Source organism: Pieris napi, chromosome 13 (genome assembly GCF_905475465.1).
Source record: "Pieris napi chromosome 13, ilPieNapi1.2, whole genome shotgun sequence".
NCBI classification, from domain to species: Eukaryota; Metazoa; Arthropoda; class Insecta; order Lepidoptera; family Pieridae; genus Pieris; species Pieris napi.
Genome location: NC_062246.1, coordinates 5,123,729 through 5,143,172, shown reverse-complemented (window position 1 = coordinate 5,143,172; position 19,444 = coordinate 5,123,729). Strand labels below are relative to the sequence as shown.

Sequence of the window (19,444 nt, the reverse complement as noted above, 5' to 3'; positions counted from 1 at the left end):
GTCATCCTTCCCGCGACAAGCCAATGTGATAATTCTTCAGTTTACTTTGCGTACGTATAGATGGCGTTATATGTATTTTTATTATATAATACATAATTTTTAATTAACTTTCTAGTATTGTATATTATATGGTATGGCATATTATATTGTATAGATTAATGGGATTGTTATAATAAAAAGGGTTTGTTAAATGTAAAGAGGTAAATTATCATTCATCTTTATTTTTAAAATTCACAATACCTACATCAAATAAAAAATATACATATAGGTCTAGGATAAATCTGCATCAATAGTTTTGCCGTGGCGCTTTATTTCAAACTAAAGATTTTTTTTTTTTTTTATAATTTTATGGCCTGGTATCGAGACAATATTTTTTAATGACGCGCTCCATAAACAATCTACGGATAATTACATATTATCTTAGTATTCAGAACTTCTGTCTAAAACATATATATACACGATACATACACAATAGGTATAATCTATTATTTATTAATTTGCTTACGTTAAATTTGGATAATCAAAACATATAAAATTATGTCACAGAGATCACATTTTACTAATAAATACTAGATATAAAATAGAAGTAATCTTTGGTAGCACTTTTAAGTTCATTGATTTAGGATCTAGGAACATTAATTTTAGTATATTTTATTTATATATCTCTATAAATAAACTTGAGTATTTCTTATAAAACATAACTATTAAATTCAAAGAAACTTGTAATTACGACAAACATAAAAAACCACAGATAATAGACCGAGTACAAAATAACCACAGATTACTTTCCAAGAATAATTTTACGAGAGGCGCCAAAGCTTTGTCCGGACTGCGAAGCTAGTTTGTTTGTTCCAGCTTGTAGGCCAATGACAGCATTTCCGGCACGAAGAACGTCTTCGCTGAATTCACGTCGATTTTCTTCAGCTGGTTTGGGGCCTAGGAATGGGCCGCGCCATTCGGGGTGTTTGTAGGCCTGAAAATCGGATTTTTTTAGAATTCTTTGAACATTTTTGGCACCCAAAACAAAATTTGATATTAATAACGGTCGTATTATAATGATTCTTTATATCATTTATTTATTTTATGGGTAAGTCCGGTTGTTAAGTATTAACAATATACAGTATAATGTGCGAGACTCGTAACTGGGAAACATTATTTTTCTCATTGCTAAATGGAGAATAGTTCGCGCATGTAGTTTTTTTTTAGGTAGGACCTTTAGTAGCGAAGGACCAACGAATTCTACTCATTATAACTCTTGATAGTCTCCGATCTAGCATAAATCAGAAATCGTGGAGTTTAATAGGATAATCTATGTATTACACATTTTTCCAGTTACTAAGCAATTCCGCTACTTAGGCGATTATTATTTATTTAACATTTAAATCCCCAAGTTTTAAAAATGCAAGCTTGTGAATAAAATTTATTTTAAACCTCGAATTGTTACTTAATTAAAATTACTTTGCTGGAAATCGTTGGTGTCTTGATAACTTAGAAATATTATTAATCGAAAATCTATAATACATTTTTAATTTTACAGTTGCTGGCCGTGACCATATATTAAATAAGATCCATTTACCGTTCTGCCGACGGCGAAAACAGTTTGAGTTACAAGCGCAATATTCTTCTGGTCCCAAAGATCAGTCGTCTGGAAAAGGTCAACATCTGGTACTCCATACTTTATGCAAGCTTTTTGGAATCTGTAAAATGAAAATATTTTGACCTTCATTACCTTTAAGTATACAGTCATAAATATATTATAATTAGAACAGTGTTGGAATTTGCAAATACAATATTGAAGATAACTGGAACACAGCAGCCACATTTTAATGTCTGTTTCTTGGTTCATTTAATTTAGCAAGTAGGTGATCATGTTCTTGCGGCATCAGTAAAACTACCTTACCGGTGAAAGAGTATATTTCTGATGGATTATATAATTGTATGCGCCTTTCATTAGCACAGCTATCGCGTATCATATATTAAAATTAAAACTACTACAAGTATTTTTTGAATAGTAAACTTAACAAAAATCAAGCCACATTGTTGGTTTTGACCTTTGGGCAAAATATAAAGGCATATTCGTTTACTTACTGGCTTATATTGTCCATAAGTTTATAGTCCCCACCGGAAACGTTGACCTTCGAAATGATCCCTGGTTGCAACCTGTTCATCAGCTTGCAAAGAATGATGCCGTCGCGTAATGCCAGCTCGTAGGGTAGATCAGATGGAAACCGTTCACCAATCACAGCTTCAATCCATCTCTGTGCTTCGATTTCTTTTTCTGGCTCACGCTTGCCGGCACACTGGAATTTTATAAAAACATACTATCACTCAGAGGAAAGGAAAAAATAAGTAGCTACCATAAAATTCATTAGGGATTTAATGTATTTCATATGTATTATATATAAAAACTGTATCGACATTACGGTATTATGGTAAAAATTTAAGTGCAGCAGAGTTCTTTATTATTTTTAATTGTATAAAATATTATTGTAAATCTATAATATAAAAATGAATCGCAAAATGTGTTGGTAAGCGCATAACTCAACAACGCCTGGACCAATTTGGCTAAAAAAATTAATAAAATTGAGTCAAAACGTCTAAAAACAACACTTTTCTATATTCCCATACAAAATATTCGTATAGACTTAAAAGTCAATTTGAACTTTATTATATCATAAAGTTCAAGTGTTAGTGGAGGGGTTCCGGAAAGGTAAATTTTTATTTTTTGACATAATGTATTTGTTGTCTTATCAACTTTCTTTTTTTTATCTTACTAGCTAGACCGGTGTCCCAAATAGCAGAATAAGTATTTAAAAAAAATAAAGAATCGACTGTTAGGCGGTACGATGTTCGCCAGGCCAGCTAGTTTAAAATAAAAACAAATACTATATGCACATTTTCGTCATTCAAAGTAGTTTTAATAACTAATATACGAGGTTTTTCTATTGTACATAATTACCTTTTAATGCGCTTTTTTACGATACGATGACTCATAGCAATTAAAACAATTAGATATAGAAACGGCATAAATCAACATGATATCAGTTGCGAAAGCAACATTAAACGAGAAGAACAAATAATTAATAATTTTAATTCGATAAACTAAAATATATATAAGATTCTTTTTATCGACCTCGATATTATTAGCTCTAGTAATACGTACAAAATAAAATTATTTTATCGTTCTCTAAATGCATAATCCGATTATATTTATGGCTTGACTTTAAGAGTGAATGAACGAATGTCATTTATATTTAGATCACGTTTAGCAATTTGAAATATGTTGAAAATGTTTTAAGAGATATAATCCTTGTATATGTCATACTTTATTACTTACACTCATACACTAAATATGTGTGCATAGACGTAGGATGATTTTACGATCGTTTCAACATATAAAAAGTTTATAGGCATGTTCACGAACGCGTGCTGTAAGTAAAGTCTTGGCAAAAATACATCAGTTTATATTTCTATGTAACAAATCATTAACCATCAAATATAAATGAAACTATAATATGTCATGGTATTCCTATTTCATGGTATATGTTCATCAACGCAGACGAAACGGGACTGATTTTTTTTAGTATTCTTGCATTTTTAATTGCAAACATTATATTATAAAGAAGGGATAAAATTCAATTCCTAACGGGGTACACTAACAGTTTAAAAAAGCAACATGAAATCGATGGCAAAATTTTTAATTAATCGACGCATTAGTAATTCTTATATTATAATATGCTAACTTCGTAAAAATTATTTAATCACGATTAGTTTAATATAAAAATAAACAGACAATTATTATAGATCAATAAATCAAGAGACCGGAAGATGCAATGCGATGGAAAAAATTCTAAATTTAAAAATGAGCACAGATTGCATATTTTTTTAAACGAACACGAAATAAGGTTTGCCGTATACTATGTGTGAGTAAATCCATATAATTGTCATAAGACTTTTAATTTTAAACCATCGAATAAAAATATAAATTTAAAAAAAAAAACGAATTTTAAATTTATTGTAGTTATTGTCTTAACTATACATATTTTGATACGAATAAAAATTAAAAATCCCTTAGAAATCTGACACCAACATTAATTCATTATCTCTACGGAAACGTTTGATTTTCTTAAGTTTTATTTTCGTAATAGCAATGAAATATTACATCCGGAATCGATCTATAGCAAGCTGAAGACGAATGTCGTAATGACTATTATTACATGTAATGTTATGTTGGAAACTTTGAAGCAGGGCGGATTGACGTATGCGCCTCTACCAGCGTCAAAAGTTGGGCGGGCGGCACAGTCCGCTTGTTGATACCGATCTAGTAACTCGTTCCTTTCGTGTTGTCCAGTAAAGTTCTGTGACCTTAAAATGGCTGTAAGATCTTCTTTTACTTTATTTTATAAAAGTTATTATTATTAATTAATTTAATCGCTATTGTAATTTTTTTTATGAAGCAGTAATTAATTAATAATCTTTGTTTACATTATTTTTGTTTTGATTATTAACTGATTAAATATTTAGCATTTAAAATCGGATCCATTTGCGATACGGTAAGTAAAACAAATTGCACCATCTGCTGTTACCCAGTGCCAGACATCACAACAAGATAAGAGTTGTATGTTTTCGTAACGCAATGTATTTTCAGAGATGATTCTGGAATCCGAGTTTACCAAACGACTTGGCACTGGAGCGAATATTTTATGGCCAGTGTTCAAGTGTGTTTAATAGCGTAATACAAGAATTGTTATTTACAGCCTAGGAACAAGGATCAGGAGCAAGAAGTTCTCAACTGGATCTCGGCTGTGCTTGGAGAACCCTTGCCAAATGGCGCGTACGAGGACGTCCTTAGGGATGGTATTGTCCTGTGCAAGCTAGCGAATAAACTATCCCCGGGATCGGTTAAGAAAATCCAGGAAAAGGGCACAAACTTCCAGCTAATGGAAAATATCCAAAGGTATTTTTACTCCTTAATGTTCAATGTAATTAAATTGTCAAGACTATACTCATGTTTATAATTTTTAAGGTTCCAAGCTGCGATTAAAAAGTACGGAGTACCTGAGGAAGAAATTTTTCAAACAGCTGATTTGTTTGAGAGGCGTAACATTCCGCAAGTCACATTATGCCTTTACGCATTGGGCAGGATTGTAAGTTACTTTCCAATATTACAATAACACACACCCTCATAAACGTTAACTATTCTCTCCTTTACAGACACAAAAGCATCCAGAATTCACCGGTCCCCAACTGGGGCCAAAGATGGCCGATAAGAATGAGCGCTCATTCACAGAAGAACAACTAAGAGCCCATAACGCAGAATTGAACCTTCAAATGGGTTTCAACAAAGGTGCTTCTCAAGCTGGTTGTGGTTCATTTGGTAATACTCGTCATATGTAAATATGTACCAAGTCTATTTTAAAATTATCAGTATTTTTTACAATGTTGCTATTCTGTTGGTATAGGGACAGCAACTAAGTTTGGACGTTAAATTATAAAATATTGTTTAAGAATGAACTAAAGCTTCTAGTTTTGTTATCTGTATTTGTTGAGGAATAAATTTTACTATATTGTTTTTACATGATTAAAAATGGAATATTTACAATTAAAAATCTAACATGTACCTAACTAAGACTTTAATAGTTTTTTGTAAATATTTTTTTACTTTATTTAAATAAAATCTTTTTCTAAATGCTTTGTTTTATTTCAAACACAATTTAGTGTCATTTTGCTAAATGCAAGTAATCTTTGCTCGATATTTTCGAGTGCGAACGTCATTCTATTTATAAACGCGATGATTGGTGTTTGCTCAAGTGATGCCAAATACTAAATTAATAATTTTAAAGCTTTATAATGTATGATGGGCCATGGCCTTATTAAAATCTGTTATGCGTTCAAGATTAGACAGATTGAGGTCTTGTCACAATAACATACGAATACACGTAACATAATATGACGAATCCTATTTTTTATTTCTTACAATAATGTTCACAAAAAAAGAGTGCGACTTGACATGAATTACAATCTAGCCTTTCAAATAATTATGGCCAATAAGTAATATTAATTTGACCTTCTTTTCTACAATACTATTTAATGAGCTTAAACTAAGGTAATGTTCATTAACAGTCTTAGTGATCTTAGTTCTATAATATTTTGACACTATGTTCATGTGTCTGAGATACCGCACTTGCACCTATATTCACTACACTAGGTTTAACTAGGATTAACTCAAAGGTTTAGTTCTCTTTAGGCGTCTAATCTTATTCCTGTCGTGTCAAGAAGTTGTATTGCTTCAGCATTCACATGGCTATGAAATCCTAATATAAAATGTAAATCTTATTGTTATAACTAATAATTGCTTTGTTTTAAGCAAACTTTAACTATATATAATGTGACGTATTGCTACGGATTAAATCCTAGGAGGATTCATTTGACGTGCAAATTTGTTTCTTTTTATAGATCTAAAAATATACATCTGATTTTGTAATTTCTGGCTACTTTTTAATAAACATAATCGTGACATAGTTTTACTTAATACAACCCTAAGCCAGGTACCCAATAAACCACGTTTAAAAAAGCCAATGACGCTACAACCTTTTAGGTCTAAGCCTCAGGTTTCCGTATCTCTCCGTAGTCATTTATTGTTTCTAATATTCAAGTAGGTAATCAATTATTCTCTGTTCTTCTGTGCCTTGCAAACGCAGTCGACTTTTTGGGTCTAAGGCAAGTCAGTTTTCTCACGAGAGTTAAATGCCGGCATTCGCACCTCAGGGATGAGAGTCGCACGCTGAACTAACCACCACTAAACTGACGCGTAAATGATAAATAAAAATCGTTATAAATTACGATGACATTATTATGTACCGGCCATCTAAATGTAACACAACCACTCAACATTATCATGTTTACATAACAGCTTTTGTTGGATCTTTTATTATAGAATATAAACGTAAAAACACGATTTGGTGGTTTCTATGTGGTATTTGACTTCAGCCGGCGTTGGCTTGGGATATGAACTACCTAACATTAATTCGAATAGCTCGCGATTTGTGCTTAGTGAAAAGATGTATATTAATATTCTTATTGATTATCCATAAATAAGTCTTCATGTAAGGACACAGATATAAGAAGAATATTTTTTTTAGTTGATCTGTAGTTTTTACTCCAACTCCAATGTTTTAGCTCCAAGGGACCTTCGTTTTGGTTAATAATTAATCATCAGATTCATTCAAGATAAGTTTGGAGGAGAAAATTTATGCTCAATATAATATGTGTACTCATCCTATGTATCAAAACCTAATATAGATTAGCATTACTATTGGTAATTAGTGACTAAGTGACTGTTGCCGAAGCATGACTCAATACAGGTGTCAAGAGCAACAATCAATCAACACTTTCCATTTATTTTGGTCTTGCGGTCGTACACCCTCGATGTTCGATCTATTTCACGAGCACTCATTTTAAAAACTAAATAAATTCAATTCAATTTAGATTTTGGCACTTTATACAGATAATATTTATTTATTATACACTACGTTATATTATATTACAGCCTCTTTTCGGACATGACAGTATTTTTTTTTCTTTATTTTTCGTAGATTGTTCTTTTGTTCCACTTCGTTACCTTGTTATTAGGCACGGGCTGACATTGTTGGTCATGTGAGGATCAGACCGAGGTACAGAAATATAGAAATATTAACTTTGGCAAATTTTGTTTAATCGTGCAGTTAACCTAGTGGTAAAGCGTGGGACTCTCATTCCTGAGGACGAACGTTCGAGCCCCCCGGCTGCGCCCCAATGGACTTTCATTCTATGTGCGCATTTAACATTCGCTCGAACGGTGAAGGAAAACATCGTGAGGAAACCGGCTTGTTTTAGATCCAAAAAGTCGACAGCGTATGTCAGGAATAGAAGGCTGTCTTACTTGCTTATTATATTAACAAATGGTCATGAAATAGATACTAAAATCTGAGGTCCAGACCGATTTTAATCGATTCGAAGGATGTTCCATAGATGTCTTTTACGACAAAGTTTCTACAAAGTATGAAGCGCATATACGAGTATCTGGGTGTTATGTTTCAATCTTAGTTTTATGTGCTCAACCACCAGAGGCGCTGTAAGATATTTCATACAATTAACATTATAATATTTTGGTAAACTCATGATGCAGCTGCAATCCACACATAAATATATGTATGGTATATGGAAGTTGTAGTACATAAAACTTGAGATAAATCGGTTTTAAGGATTATAATAGTAATCTTTTATAGGAAATGTTGGTCTCTCTTAATTTAGCTTTGAATTTTACTATTATATATATATTACTTTAACAAAAACACAGCCTGTCCTATAATAGTTAAATAACTCATAATCAATATAGAAATGAATTATGAAAGATCAAGACGAATGTTATTTGTTCGTTTTAATCTACTGAAACATTTGAACTAGTTTATTTTCCAGTCAAGCTCCAGCACATTATACGTTTTCGTAATAAATTAGACGACGAGAACGAAAATAACTTCTTGACGAAATAACAGTACTAGCAGATGAATGATTTGTATTTCAGTTATGATGCAATAATTTTCTTTCCATTTTAAAAATACCGTTTTGAAATATTATTATTAATATTTTCAGTCCAATATTATTAGTTAATAAAGAACAAATTTTTACCTTTAGCGGCAGTTACAGCTGATATATAATAATAATCTATAAATATATATATGGTGTCCTCCTTCTTACATTAAATTATTTAATTTTTAATAAGTTAAGTCAATCTCAATATATATAGTAGATCTTTCAATTCGCGTGTCTTTATTTAAACGTACCTATTGATTGAGCAACTGCATATTTATAGCTAAAGAGATTTTATGCATGAAGCCAAACCAAAAATAAAAAATAATACGTTAAATAGGAATACATAAAGTATTAGGAACTTGTAAATGAAGTGATTGGATGCGTGACTCTGTGGCCCACACAATATATTTTGACCAGGCGCCAAGTGTTCTGCTGGAAATCAAACATGACACCCACATTGATCTTGTGAGTGTTTAATAATTACATATATTCGTCATGTCAAAAAGGGATTAGCTAAATTAGTAGCCTTTTGCACAGTGACGTAACCATCCCATCTGGGGCCCGTGGCAAATTCTTTTGATGGGGCCCTATCAGTAAAAATCGTCACGTTGTACTCAGTTTAATTTTAATAAACTTCGAGATTTTCAGCGTACTCAATTACACGTTGTATATACATATATCACTAATGGCCATAGGCCTCCTCTCTTAAGCGAGAGGGAATAATCTGTAGTCCCCACGCTAGCCCTAGCTATACGCATTGTATTGGAGACTTCACATTCATCCATAGAACATAATATCTCTTGGGAAGGGGCCCTCTTGGTTCGGGGGCCCGTGGCACCATTGTTACGCCACTGCTTTTGCACGAACTATAACACGTCTTGATATGTAAAATAATATTGTGACGTTAATTCTAACGCTAAAGATTGACGTGTTTCAATTGTCAAACAGTTGTTTTGTCCTCATGTCTAATGTCACTCATCAAATTAATACACGGTTTAATGATATTATGAATCAAAACAAATAACATAAGTTAACATTTGGTTCTTATCTATTGTCTTTGTTAATAACTTTAAGTATGTAAAATAAATAATTTAATTGGAAATGGGAGGGACATGCACATGGCAAGAAGAACAGAAAACTGGAGCAAGACAGTATCAAACAGGAGCCCAAGGTTACAATAAATGAAAACAGGAACATAATTTAGAAGGTTGATAGACCATCCAAATCCAAAATTAAGGAAACAGCAGGATACATTGCACAGTGCAGACAGGAATGGCGGGAATTGGTGGAGGCCTTTGCCAAAAAAGGGCACACAGATACCTAAAAATAAATAGAAATATTAATATGATAAAGGGTAAAAGTATCTGAAATAAAAGGCTATTATTATTATGCAGTATGTGTCATGTGGTTAAAATCAAAAATATGTATTTTGTTGCAAGATTTGCACCTCTGTCCTTTACCCTTTGTCGAGTTGTGCAAGTGACGAGACTCCATTCACCGCTCAAGGCCGGTTTGCTTATACCTCTTTACCCTCTCATCTAGTGGAAATTTCCCAAATCCTTGGCAAAATTATGGTGGTTATGTTCTAAATTAATCGAGATTTATAAGTACCAACTTTTTAATTTTTTCAACATCCAAAAAATCTAATAAAAATGTCCATTACATATTTTTATTTATAGACCAACTGTGACTTTACATGTAAAGTCATGGTTTTAACTTCTAAATCAAAGTTTTAAAACGAGTTTTTGAACCTGAAATGGAATTTCTAAAATACTTTCATCGTGGATGTTTTTATCGATATTTCTCAATTGTAATCTCAGCGGGCAAGACTAAGCTATACGGGAATGCAAAGATGAATAGTTGAGGCATACAGTTTTCTATACTTATATGTAGATATGATGTATAGGAATATTGTATGTTTGTAACGCATAAACTCAAAAACTACATCCATTAGTCACATGACTGTATTTATTTCAATATACAGAAAAAAGGCTAATACAAGAGGAATATAAAAAATAGAAGAAAATACCAGATGCCAATCTAATAGGTTGTCATCAGAAAGATCAACAAAAAAGGTCTACAAATGTTAGGCTTTCACCGCCACTAATCAATTATAACAATGGATAACTGAAAAACGACACTAAATATATAAGCATTGGAAATTCTTTATTCTACACAGAATTAGTACTTTCGATCTAAAATGGCAGTGAATGCCAAAAAAATCCTGTTTCAAGTTAGACTGGTTAATCTAAATCGTGCAATCGTAAAACCCACAAACCGTACAAAATTGTTACGCTCGTTCCGTATCATCAATTCCTTGAACACGGGCATATGTCGCAAATGCACATTTCATATATGTATGAAACAAAATGACTCATATTAATCCTTTTTACTTGCTTTTGTTTATATTACGCACAAGTAGACGGCCACCATAAAATGGCGAACCATATTGAATCATAATGAGTGTTTACCGTTGTACGTAATCTCTAGGTATTATTAATAATATTGGCGCAACTGAGATACGAAATTTGATGCCCGATTGGGTAATGTATAAGGAAGCAAGGGGCGGTAAAAAACCTTTATGACAAACTTCAAAACCGACTGTATTTGACGTGTAATATTTTCGTCTATACTAATATTATAAAGAGGAAAGATTTGATTTTTTGTTTGTTTGAAATGCTATTCATTTGCTCCGAAACTACTGGACCGATTTAAAAAATTCTTTCACCGTTGGCAAGCTACACTATTACCAAGTGACATAGGCTATGTTTCATTTTCGAAAAAATAGGGATGCTTACTAAAACTTGAATAATCTAACCCAAGGTGTAGAAAAATAAACAAAAAACTTCCTTCAATCGCGTGCGCTGCGAAAACTATTAATGATAGAAATAAATGATGTATTACAATTTTTCAGGACACATCACTATCTATAAAAAATGTCTCGACAGCATGTCTCTACCTTTTATAGTTACGTCACAAGAAGCGTCCTTTTATTATTATTTTTTAATTAAAATACCACCGCTAGAAAAGGCTCTTTATTCGTACCTAGGTATTGATCCTTATCAAAATAAATACCAACGTTTCACATAAGCTACAATTTAATGGCATAACCACCAAAAAAGCATGGTGGATTGGTGTTCTTCTGCCGTTTCTCTTAAATAGTTTTAAGATAAACTAGTTTTTAGTTTTTTAGTATTACTACTATGTAATATAACAAAAATCTTAGCTACAGCAACGCTTGGCCGAGTCTACTAGTTTATAATAAGTTTATTCGAAATCGACGAATAAACAAATATATAAACGACAGTGACAAATTATGAAATCTAGTTACAACTGGTATAAGTATCACGGAAATGTTATATATGTTAAGTTGGATCTTCTGAACTTTAAAAAGACATTTTAAGTTGTCAACCGTGGAATGTAATACTGGTTCCATAAAGAGGACAAAGTTAAGTTCTGTTTACGAAGTCAACAATTGCATGGCCCCACTCCGAGTGTTGCATCAAGAACCGACCAGGCGGGGGTTTAGTACGCACCACCTCGGGCCACCTCGAGGTATACAAAGCAGTTCTTTAGAATATAATCATGAAGTTTATACTAGTTACAGTGATATTGGTACACCATATAACCGCGGAACACTATAAAACGAAGCGTAAGTACATTTTACGTCAACAGTGACGACCCACTTTTAAATGCCGTCAAATGCATTACAACATCGTGATTATATAAAATAATACAAGATTTAAATTATTTACGAATGATAATTTTAACAATATATTATTTACTAATTCTGTTGATAATAATTTTAAAATTCTATGTAGTCGCTAAAAGCATTTATGTGTAGTTTAAATTTATGAAATCTTTTTTTTCAGCTAGCTTTGTTAAAACATGTTCGTTGAGTGATCCCGATTTTGACGATTGCTCTAAAACGGCTGTACAATTATTGTTCAATGCATTGGGACCTGGTAAGTCTACCTGCTATGTGCAAACTTTACATAATATAAAGATATAATTTAACCCCAACAAAATTTAGTTTAACAAATAAACAAAAGGGTTTGCTTGTTTATGAAAACAAATTATATAAGGCGATCAAATAGTGAACTCGTGAATATGTAACCCTAATAACTAATTAGTGTTGCTAGTGACTAATTAAAATATACGTACTTGTCTACGTAAGTAGTGGTAACACCAGCCGTCATTGCACAAATGGAACTTGTTTGAGCGGTTACCGATTAAAGACCTCTTCATGTTCGCTGCGAGCCTATTCATTTTTTATTTAAACAAATTTATTTGTTTTAAATTATTTTATTTAAACAATATAATTAACTTATTTATATTTAATTAAGTAATTTAAAATTCCAGTTTTTTTATACATATATTATTATGGTTGTGTTATTATGGTATACGGTATCTCTTGCATATATCTTTTTATGATGAAAAAAAAAATTGTTTGTCATTTAAGTTTTTATAATATTAACTGATAAGTACTTGGTTTGAACAAGCTACATAGCCTCAATTACGAAATCAATATAGCGCGGAAAACGAAAGTGTCTGTATTCCTTCGCTGGTTCTTAGAAACAAGATCACTAACGTTTATAACTAAGTTTGTAAGGAAAACATATAATAATTAATAGAAGTATCGTCCTTTACTGACTGAAAGGGGGCCCGAGGACCCAACGGGTACATATTATATATTACGTATGTTAATTATGGTTCGAACTAAATAAAATAAAGAAATCGAATGGAATGAAAAGAAATCGAAAATAATTTAATAATAATGATTTTTTCAGGTCTTCCAGAGATAGATTTGCCTCCATTAGACCCCTTAAAAATACCAAAAATAAGAATATTACAGGGAGATGGCCCCGTTAATGTCAACGCAGCGCTTGACGATGTTACCGTGTCCGGCTTCGGTAAAACCGATGTTTTACTGAGTCAGTAAGTTCTTAATATTTTATGCGCTCCTGGTAGTAGTAGGAACAATTTGATCGACTGACCAACTGTCGGAATTGAAAAATCGGAAATCCGTGTTTGGGGTTCCTAATAAAATATTAATATTCGATAAATTTATTTGTTCCAGAGTGGACAGCAAAACCTACGACTTCTACACAAAGGTACGAGTACCAAAAATAAGAATTGAAGGAACTTATGATTTAAAAGGAAAAATTTTATTGATACCCTTAGTTGGTCGTGGTCGGTGCTGGTTTGAGCCCAGTGAGTATAAAATGAAATAATATAAGACATTTACCGATATCGACAAGCAACTTCAACTATTTTTCATTTCTAGGTAACATGACAATTGATATCGTCAGTGACGTGAAATTATATGAGAAAGATGGATTTACGTTCTTTAACGTTACTCAGGTTCATGTTAAATATAATATTGGAGTTCTCAAACTGTATATGCACAATCTATTCGACGGAATTTCATCTTTGGGTAAGATTGAATCACAACTCACAAGATAATTTATTTTTGTTTCTAATATACATCATAACCAACTGTATTACAACGTCATCTGTTTCAATAACCTAACATTTAATTCATAGTATTTTTACTATTCGATAACAGAGGGCAGCAGTTATCATTATGAACTTTCTGTGAATTATGCGATCCTAGTACTAGTATGTTACAAATTGCAACGTTTGAGACACCACTCAACCCTTTCTTAATTTGCGAAGTTTTTTCTATTTTATTCGGCTTCTATTTCGTTATTATAGACTTAGTTAGACAGATACACATATAGACGACACACGTTAGTAACATTAATTAACATTTGAATCAAACAATTGGAAATAATTGAATAAATTCAATTCTTTTTTATTTTTCAGAGGAAAGTACGAACGCCTATTTGAACGCAAATTGGCGCCCTGTGTCCGAATCACTACGACCAATTCTATCAAAAACAATTGAAGATATTCTACTCGGATTTATGCGGCAAATATTTCATAATTTACCTGCAACCTTTATCATAGAAGATGTTAAAAATAATAGTTTATTAAGCAAGAAGGATGACAAACAATTGTAAAATAATTTTAGCGATTCTAAAATTCCTTTATAATAAGTCTTTTAATATGAATACTTACAATAATATTATAATCTTTCTAATAGTGGACAGTAATTTTGCAATAATATATTTTTTTTAAAGACGTTAGATTTTAAATTATATATAATTAGAATAATATGTAAAAGAAAATAATATTGTTTGTAGTGTAATTGGTTTGTTGCTCAATGTGTTTGAGTTGACAAATGCAATATTTTTCTGCCATTATACCTACTTTACATTAAATTAAGACCCGAAAATCATAAATTGTTAAGGTGCTCACTAACTAATATTATACGACCTAAAACTAAGTATTATTATGATTAAATATTTTTTGTAAATAATGATTTTAATAAATATACTGAGTAGAATTAAAAGACTTAACGTAAACATTATTTTCTTAGATTCCCTTGTAATTTGGATTTTACGACGGCACGTGCTGTTTATACCTGAAGCTTTCAGGTATTGATGCCAAGGTCACGATTCACTAGCGTTAGTCATCCATACGATATTAGGATTTTCGTTTTAAACCAATTTATATCAACATGAAAATAAATACTATTAATAAAAATACTATAAAATATTTGGGACGGTGATTGAGACGAGACAATCGTCGTATTGTATTCTTGATAATAAGTAACAATTGAAGTTTCAACAAAATTAAAATAACGAGGCTCTAAATATAATAAAATTATTATTACCTGCCAAATAGGACGACCAGGCATTTTATTTGTTTTTCAAATCACTAAGCACACACAAAACACACGCCCGTTTGGCACGTCAACCACTAGATGGCTCTCTTGCAAAAGTGAAGAACAAAATAACCTGTATTGAGTCATCTATTCCTGTTTTATACGAGCCGCAAAATGTGATCTGAGAACAGACATTACGCAGAACAGCTAAATGCTACCCAAAATATCTCTCACGTAAAAAGAAACTACTCAACAAATAAACTCTTATGGTAATTACTTTGTTCGGAGATATAAATATTTTGTATTTTGGGCGTTTTAATATTATAAATTATATATTTCTATACTGCGCAGTAGAGTATTGAATGACACATGATAAATATTGTATATTTATATAAGATATATAAGATAACACGCTGTTCTGCGTAAGGTCTGTTCTCAGATCACATTTTGCGGCTCTGTATGCTCTTTATTTTAAAAGATAAGTAACTATTGTATATTACCAATTTACAATAGTTTCTATAAAGTAAGTATAGTTTATACTTACTTAGTCTATACTATATAAAGGGCAAGGAAATTATTGAAGCGTGAGCTTTTTTTTTAATCTTCAATTTAAAGGCTCAAATGAGAGGGTTTAGACAAGAGAGAAGATTTGAGATTATGCTTCTCTGTGTGCTACCCAAAATACGTAGTAGCCTGTGGCATCCAAAAAGAAAAGAAAAGATCATCGCTCCCTGTCCTGCACTCTTTCCAGCCTACTGATCTGGAGATATTAAGCTTGTGAGAACTAGATTAAATGCTTGTGATTTCATTGCCTTATTATTTTCTAGCTAATTAATTAAAATTCCTTTCTTTCAAAACTTTTTATACATAATTAAAGTGTGTGGTGCTACAACCTCTTTAGGTCTTGGCCTCAGATTTCTGAATCTGTTTCATGATCATTTTTAAATCTAATAGGCAAGTAGGTGATCAGCCTCCAGTGCCTGACACACGCCGTCAACTTTTAGGGTCTAAGACATGTCGGTTTCACGATGTTTTCCTTCACCGTTCGAGCAAATGTTAAATGCGCACATAGAAAGAAAGTCCATTGGTGCACAGCCGGGGATCGAACCTACGACCTCAGGGATGAGAGTCGCACGCAAATGAAAATAATATTCATCTAAAATGCCTGTATTTTGTGCTACAGGCCACCAAACTTTTTAAATTTGTTTTAATTTTCTGTTTAATTATTTTTATTATGAAGCTTAAGAATAATGTATATATTGTATAATTGTGTAGGTATCTGTAATACGAATAAAAAATAAAGTGTTAGTATACATAATAATACATTCTACCTTTTTTATCTAAATAAATTTTGTATGCATATATGGAACAGACTTAAAAATTCCAATACATATAACATTTCTAAGTCGTTAGTGTATCTAAGGATAACCATCGGGTTCGGGTAATAAACTAAGCAATTCATGTAGGTCATGTTATTACAGTTGGAAACTAAAGTATGCTTCGACAACAAACTGATAACAAAAAATACATTTATTACCAACAGTAAATTCAAACAGGTTTTTGGTACGTCATCGAGCAGGCTTACCAACTTCATAATTTGCAGTTTTGTATGCAGATAATTGCAATCACATCAGATCACTCCTTCATTATCTGCAATCCTCGTCCAACAAGTTCCTGGTAAGGCAGAAATTGAGGTGAAGATGTTCTACTTTAATGTCCTAGATTTTAAGATAGTTATCGTGTGATGTGTTCATAGCACGAATTAAAAAATAGTATAAATAATAAAATTACCTAGATAGATGTAACCTTAATTTTGAAAAAAAAAATTGTATTTTTCAATAGATGGCTAATAGAGAAAGTATAGTGAAATAAATAGTTCTAATGAATGTATGATCGTATACTTAATCCATTATATTTAATAAAAGTAATGCGTCTTATCATTTTTGAATACGCTGGATAGCAAACGATGAGTTAATGAAACAAGATTTTAATGATTTTGTCATTAAACTAAAAGAAGATTCAACAACACAATTTAAAACAGAACGAGCAATGACCCAGAGAAGGGTGCACCTAAGGGGATAGGGCCCCTTTGGTGTCATTCACAAAAGGAACATTAACTAGGTCCGTATAAATGGAAAGAGATCGTGGTGCATACATGCACTTTGCACCGAATCTGGGTGACGTCATCGCGTTCGCATTGCATTGTTTGATGTTGCACTTTTCAAGTATATGTCATTTAATTTGTTTTGCTCGCAGAGCACGATTCGTACTGCTGTTTTATTTTGTTCAATTATATTTAAGATTATATTTTTGTTTCTAGTATTGAAGGTTTAATGTAGAAACAAATTGATAGGCAAGGTACAAATGGGACTTCTAAGGTCAAGACGCCTAATTATTCGAATATTAAATGTCTTAATATAATAAAACATTATTTTAACAACAAAGAACACAAGTAATACAATTTAAACGCCTTTGTCTGCGCATCGTTGAAACAATAATAAATTTTCCGAAATCTATTTCTATCGCCACATCATTACGTTCAGCTATGTAGAAAACGTGTTCGGTAACGGCCGTTATAGCGGATTCCGTTATTAAAAATAAGTTTCGCAACTTCTGAGCCACCGTCTTAAAATAATTCCCACGTAGGTTGCACCTACACACAATTCTTAAGAATTTTTTTAAACCGAAAAGTTTGTAGACCTGTTTCAAAATAATTGATGTATTTAAATATTACGCTTCTAAAAGTCATGAATGTCCCAGATCAATATATGTATATAATATGACGTGTGTTAACGTGGGTTCCATAACAGAAGAAAATAGATAACATTTTATCCGAAACCAAATAAACCGAACGAAGAAGTTATCAATAGGACGAGTATATTTTTTTTAATGTCCAAGTATAGCTTCTCCTTAGATAGAGGCGTCAAGTAATGCCAAATAAGAAATATTGTTATTTAATACTTTTAGTGCATTTTGGTTTCGGTTCTATGTTTTAAAAAAGGAATATACTATATTCCTGGTATGTTTCAATTGTTACAGGATTATGAAGTATATGTAAATATAAAACTTAAGGAAAACGGTTTTTGATTGAAATTAGTGCCCGGAATAATAGGCAAAATAATTGAAATACTCATTTAATTATTGCAATGTTACACAATTAATAATGTTATGACTTTAATTTAAATAAAATAAATATAGCAAATCCAAACTATTCATTTGACCTTTTTAATATGTTTCTAGAAATTTCTGTAATCATCAAACTTCGTCGAGAACGTACTTGACGTTTCAGTTCAAGACTGTTACGAGAATAGCCCTCTGAATGTTATGCTTAAAATAGAATCATCCTTCTATATAGAATTGTAATTTCCATTAATTGCCAAACGGTAATGACTAACGTCATCAACAAACACTGTTGATTGGATATATGTAATGTTTTAGTCAAAATTCATTACAGCGTAAACGCAATTTGGGACAAAAATTCGGAACAGTACTTTAGCGACAACAATAAGATTGATTGTAATGTAAAATAATATTTTCAGTATCTAGTTAACTGAAATCAAACAATGTAAATAGTAGTCGCGATACAAAAGATCTACTTTATCACACTGAGTCCTCTAAGCGAACTTAGCCACGAGTCGGTACTAACTAAACTGATTAAAAGACGTATCTGTTTATTCAACATAAATCTATGGTGTTTTGTGACTTTACTATTTATTTGTACCTAAAACACCAACGAAGATTAGAAACACATTATGTAAACCCACCTTAAAATATATGTGGAGAGAAATCGAAATGTCCGAAAATTCCTCATTATTGTTGAACGAGAATGTGGACGGAACGCTTGGAACGTGGGCGCCTGTAAGCGGAGAATCTGGAGCAGGCACTTACGATCGCCGTGTATTAGGATAACATGAATTTGAAGAAGGTAGACTTGACACCAGCGCCCAAGATAACAGCGTTTTTTAAATAAACGCCATCTATCGGGCAGCAGCAGTATTATTATGTAAGATATCAAACATCTATATCACGCCACCTATTAATTGATATTATAAACTACTAACAGTAGCTATTTGACACTAGATGGATACTTTATCATAGTTGTGCGTCAAACTCGACGAATGTGATAGTCGGTAGGTAATG

At 32.0% G+C, this 19,444-nt stretch overlaps 3 protein-coding genes across 4 annotated transcripts; 2 read left to right on the top strand and 1 right to left on the bottom strand.

Annotated features, from left to right (window-relative positions):
- Nucleotides 1-205: 205 nt before the first annotated feature.
- On the bottom strand, nt 206-15,472 carry LOC125055103 (muscle-specific protein 20-like). Of its 2 annotated transcripts, none has more exons than XM_047657346.1 (4): nt 15,314-15,472; nt 2,089-2,300; nt 1,577-1,697; nt 206-973 (listed from the first exon to the last, which is right to left on the bottom strand). In XM_047657346.1, the coding sequence occupies exons 1-4, from the start codon at nt 15,335-15,337 to the stop codon at nt 782-784; spliced, it is 549 nt and encodes a 182-aa protein (XP_047513302.1). In that variant the 5' UTR covers nt 15,338-15,472; the 3' UTR covers nt 206-781. The 2 variants fall into 2 exon arrangements, with proteins under 2 accessions (XP_047513302.1, XP_047513301.1); XM_047657345.1 differs by lacking the exon at nt 15,314-15,472 and adding an exon at nt 12,736-12,834.
- LOC125055104 (myophilin) lies at nt 4,219-5,689 on the top strand. The gene is made up of 4 exons (XM_047657347.1): nt 4,219-4,377; nt 4,758-4,957; nt 5,027-5,147; nt 5,215-5,689. The coding sequence occupies exons 1-4, from the start codon at nt 4,372-4,374 to the stop codon at nt 5,395-5,397; spliced, it is 510 nt and encodes a 169-aa protein (XP_047513303.1). The 5' UTR covers nt 4,219-4,371; the 3' UTR covers nt 5,398-5,689.
- On the top strand, nt 11,975-14,647 carry LOC125055102 (circadian clock-controlled protein daywake-like). The gene is made up of 6 exons (XM_047657344.1): nt 11,975-12,223; nt 12,444-12,536; nt 13,362-13,509; nt 13,652-13,785; nt 13,859-14,008; nt 14,401-14,647. The coding sequence occupies exons 1-6, from the start codon at nt 12,157-12,159 to the stop codon at nt 14,595-14,597; spliced, it is 789 nt and encodes a 262-aa protein (XP_047513300.1). The 5' UTR covers nt 11,975-12,156; the 3' UTR covers nt 14,598-14,647.
- Nucleotides 15,473-19,444: the final 3,972 nt, after the last annotated feature.

Coding starts and splice junctions, on each gene's coding strand:
- LOC125055104 (XM_047657347.1), top strand. Junction 4,958..5,026: donor CTAATGGAAAATATCCAAAG/GTATTTTTACTC, acceptor ATAATTTTTAAG/GTTCCAAGCTGCGATTAAAA. Junction 5,148..5,214: donor TTTACGCATTGGGCAGGATT/GTAAGTTACTTT, acceptor TCTCCTTTACAG/ACACAAAAGCATCCAGAATT.
- LOC125055102 (XM_047657344.1), top strand. CDS start 12,157: ATGAAGTTTATACTAGTTACAGTGATATTGGTACACCATATAACCGCG. Junction 12,537..13,361: donor GTTCAATGCATTGGGACCTG/GTAAGTCTACCT, acceptor TGATTTTTTCAG/GTCTTCCAGAGATAGATTTG. Junction 13,510..13,651: donor ACCGATGTTTTACTGAGTCA/GTAAGTTCTTAA, acceptor TATTTGTTCCAG/AGTGGACAGCAAAACCTACG.
- LOC125055103 (XM_047657345.1), bottom strand. CDS start 12,819: ATGAAGAGGTCTTTAATCGGTAACCGCTCAAACAAGTTCCATTTGTGC. Junction 1,698..2,088: donor CTTATGGACAATATAAGCCA/GTAAGTAAACGA, acceptor TTCATTTTACAG/ATTCCAAAAAGCTTGCATAA. Junction 974..1,576: donor TTTTCGCCGTCGGCAGAACG/GTAAATGGATCT, acceptor TCCGATTTTCAG/GCCTACAAACACCCCGAATG.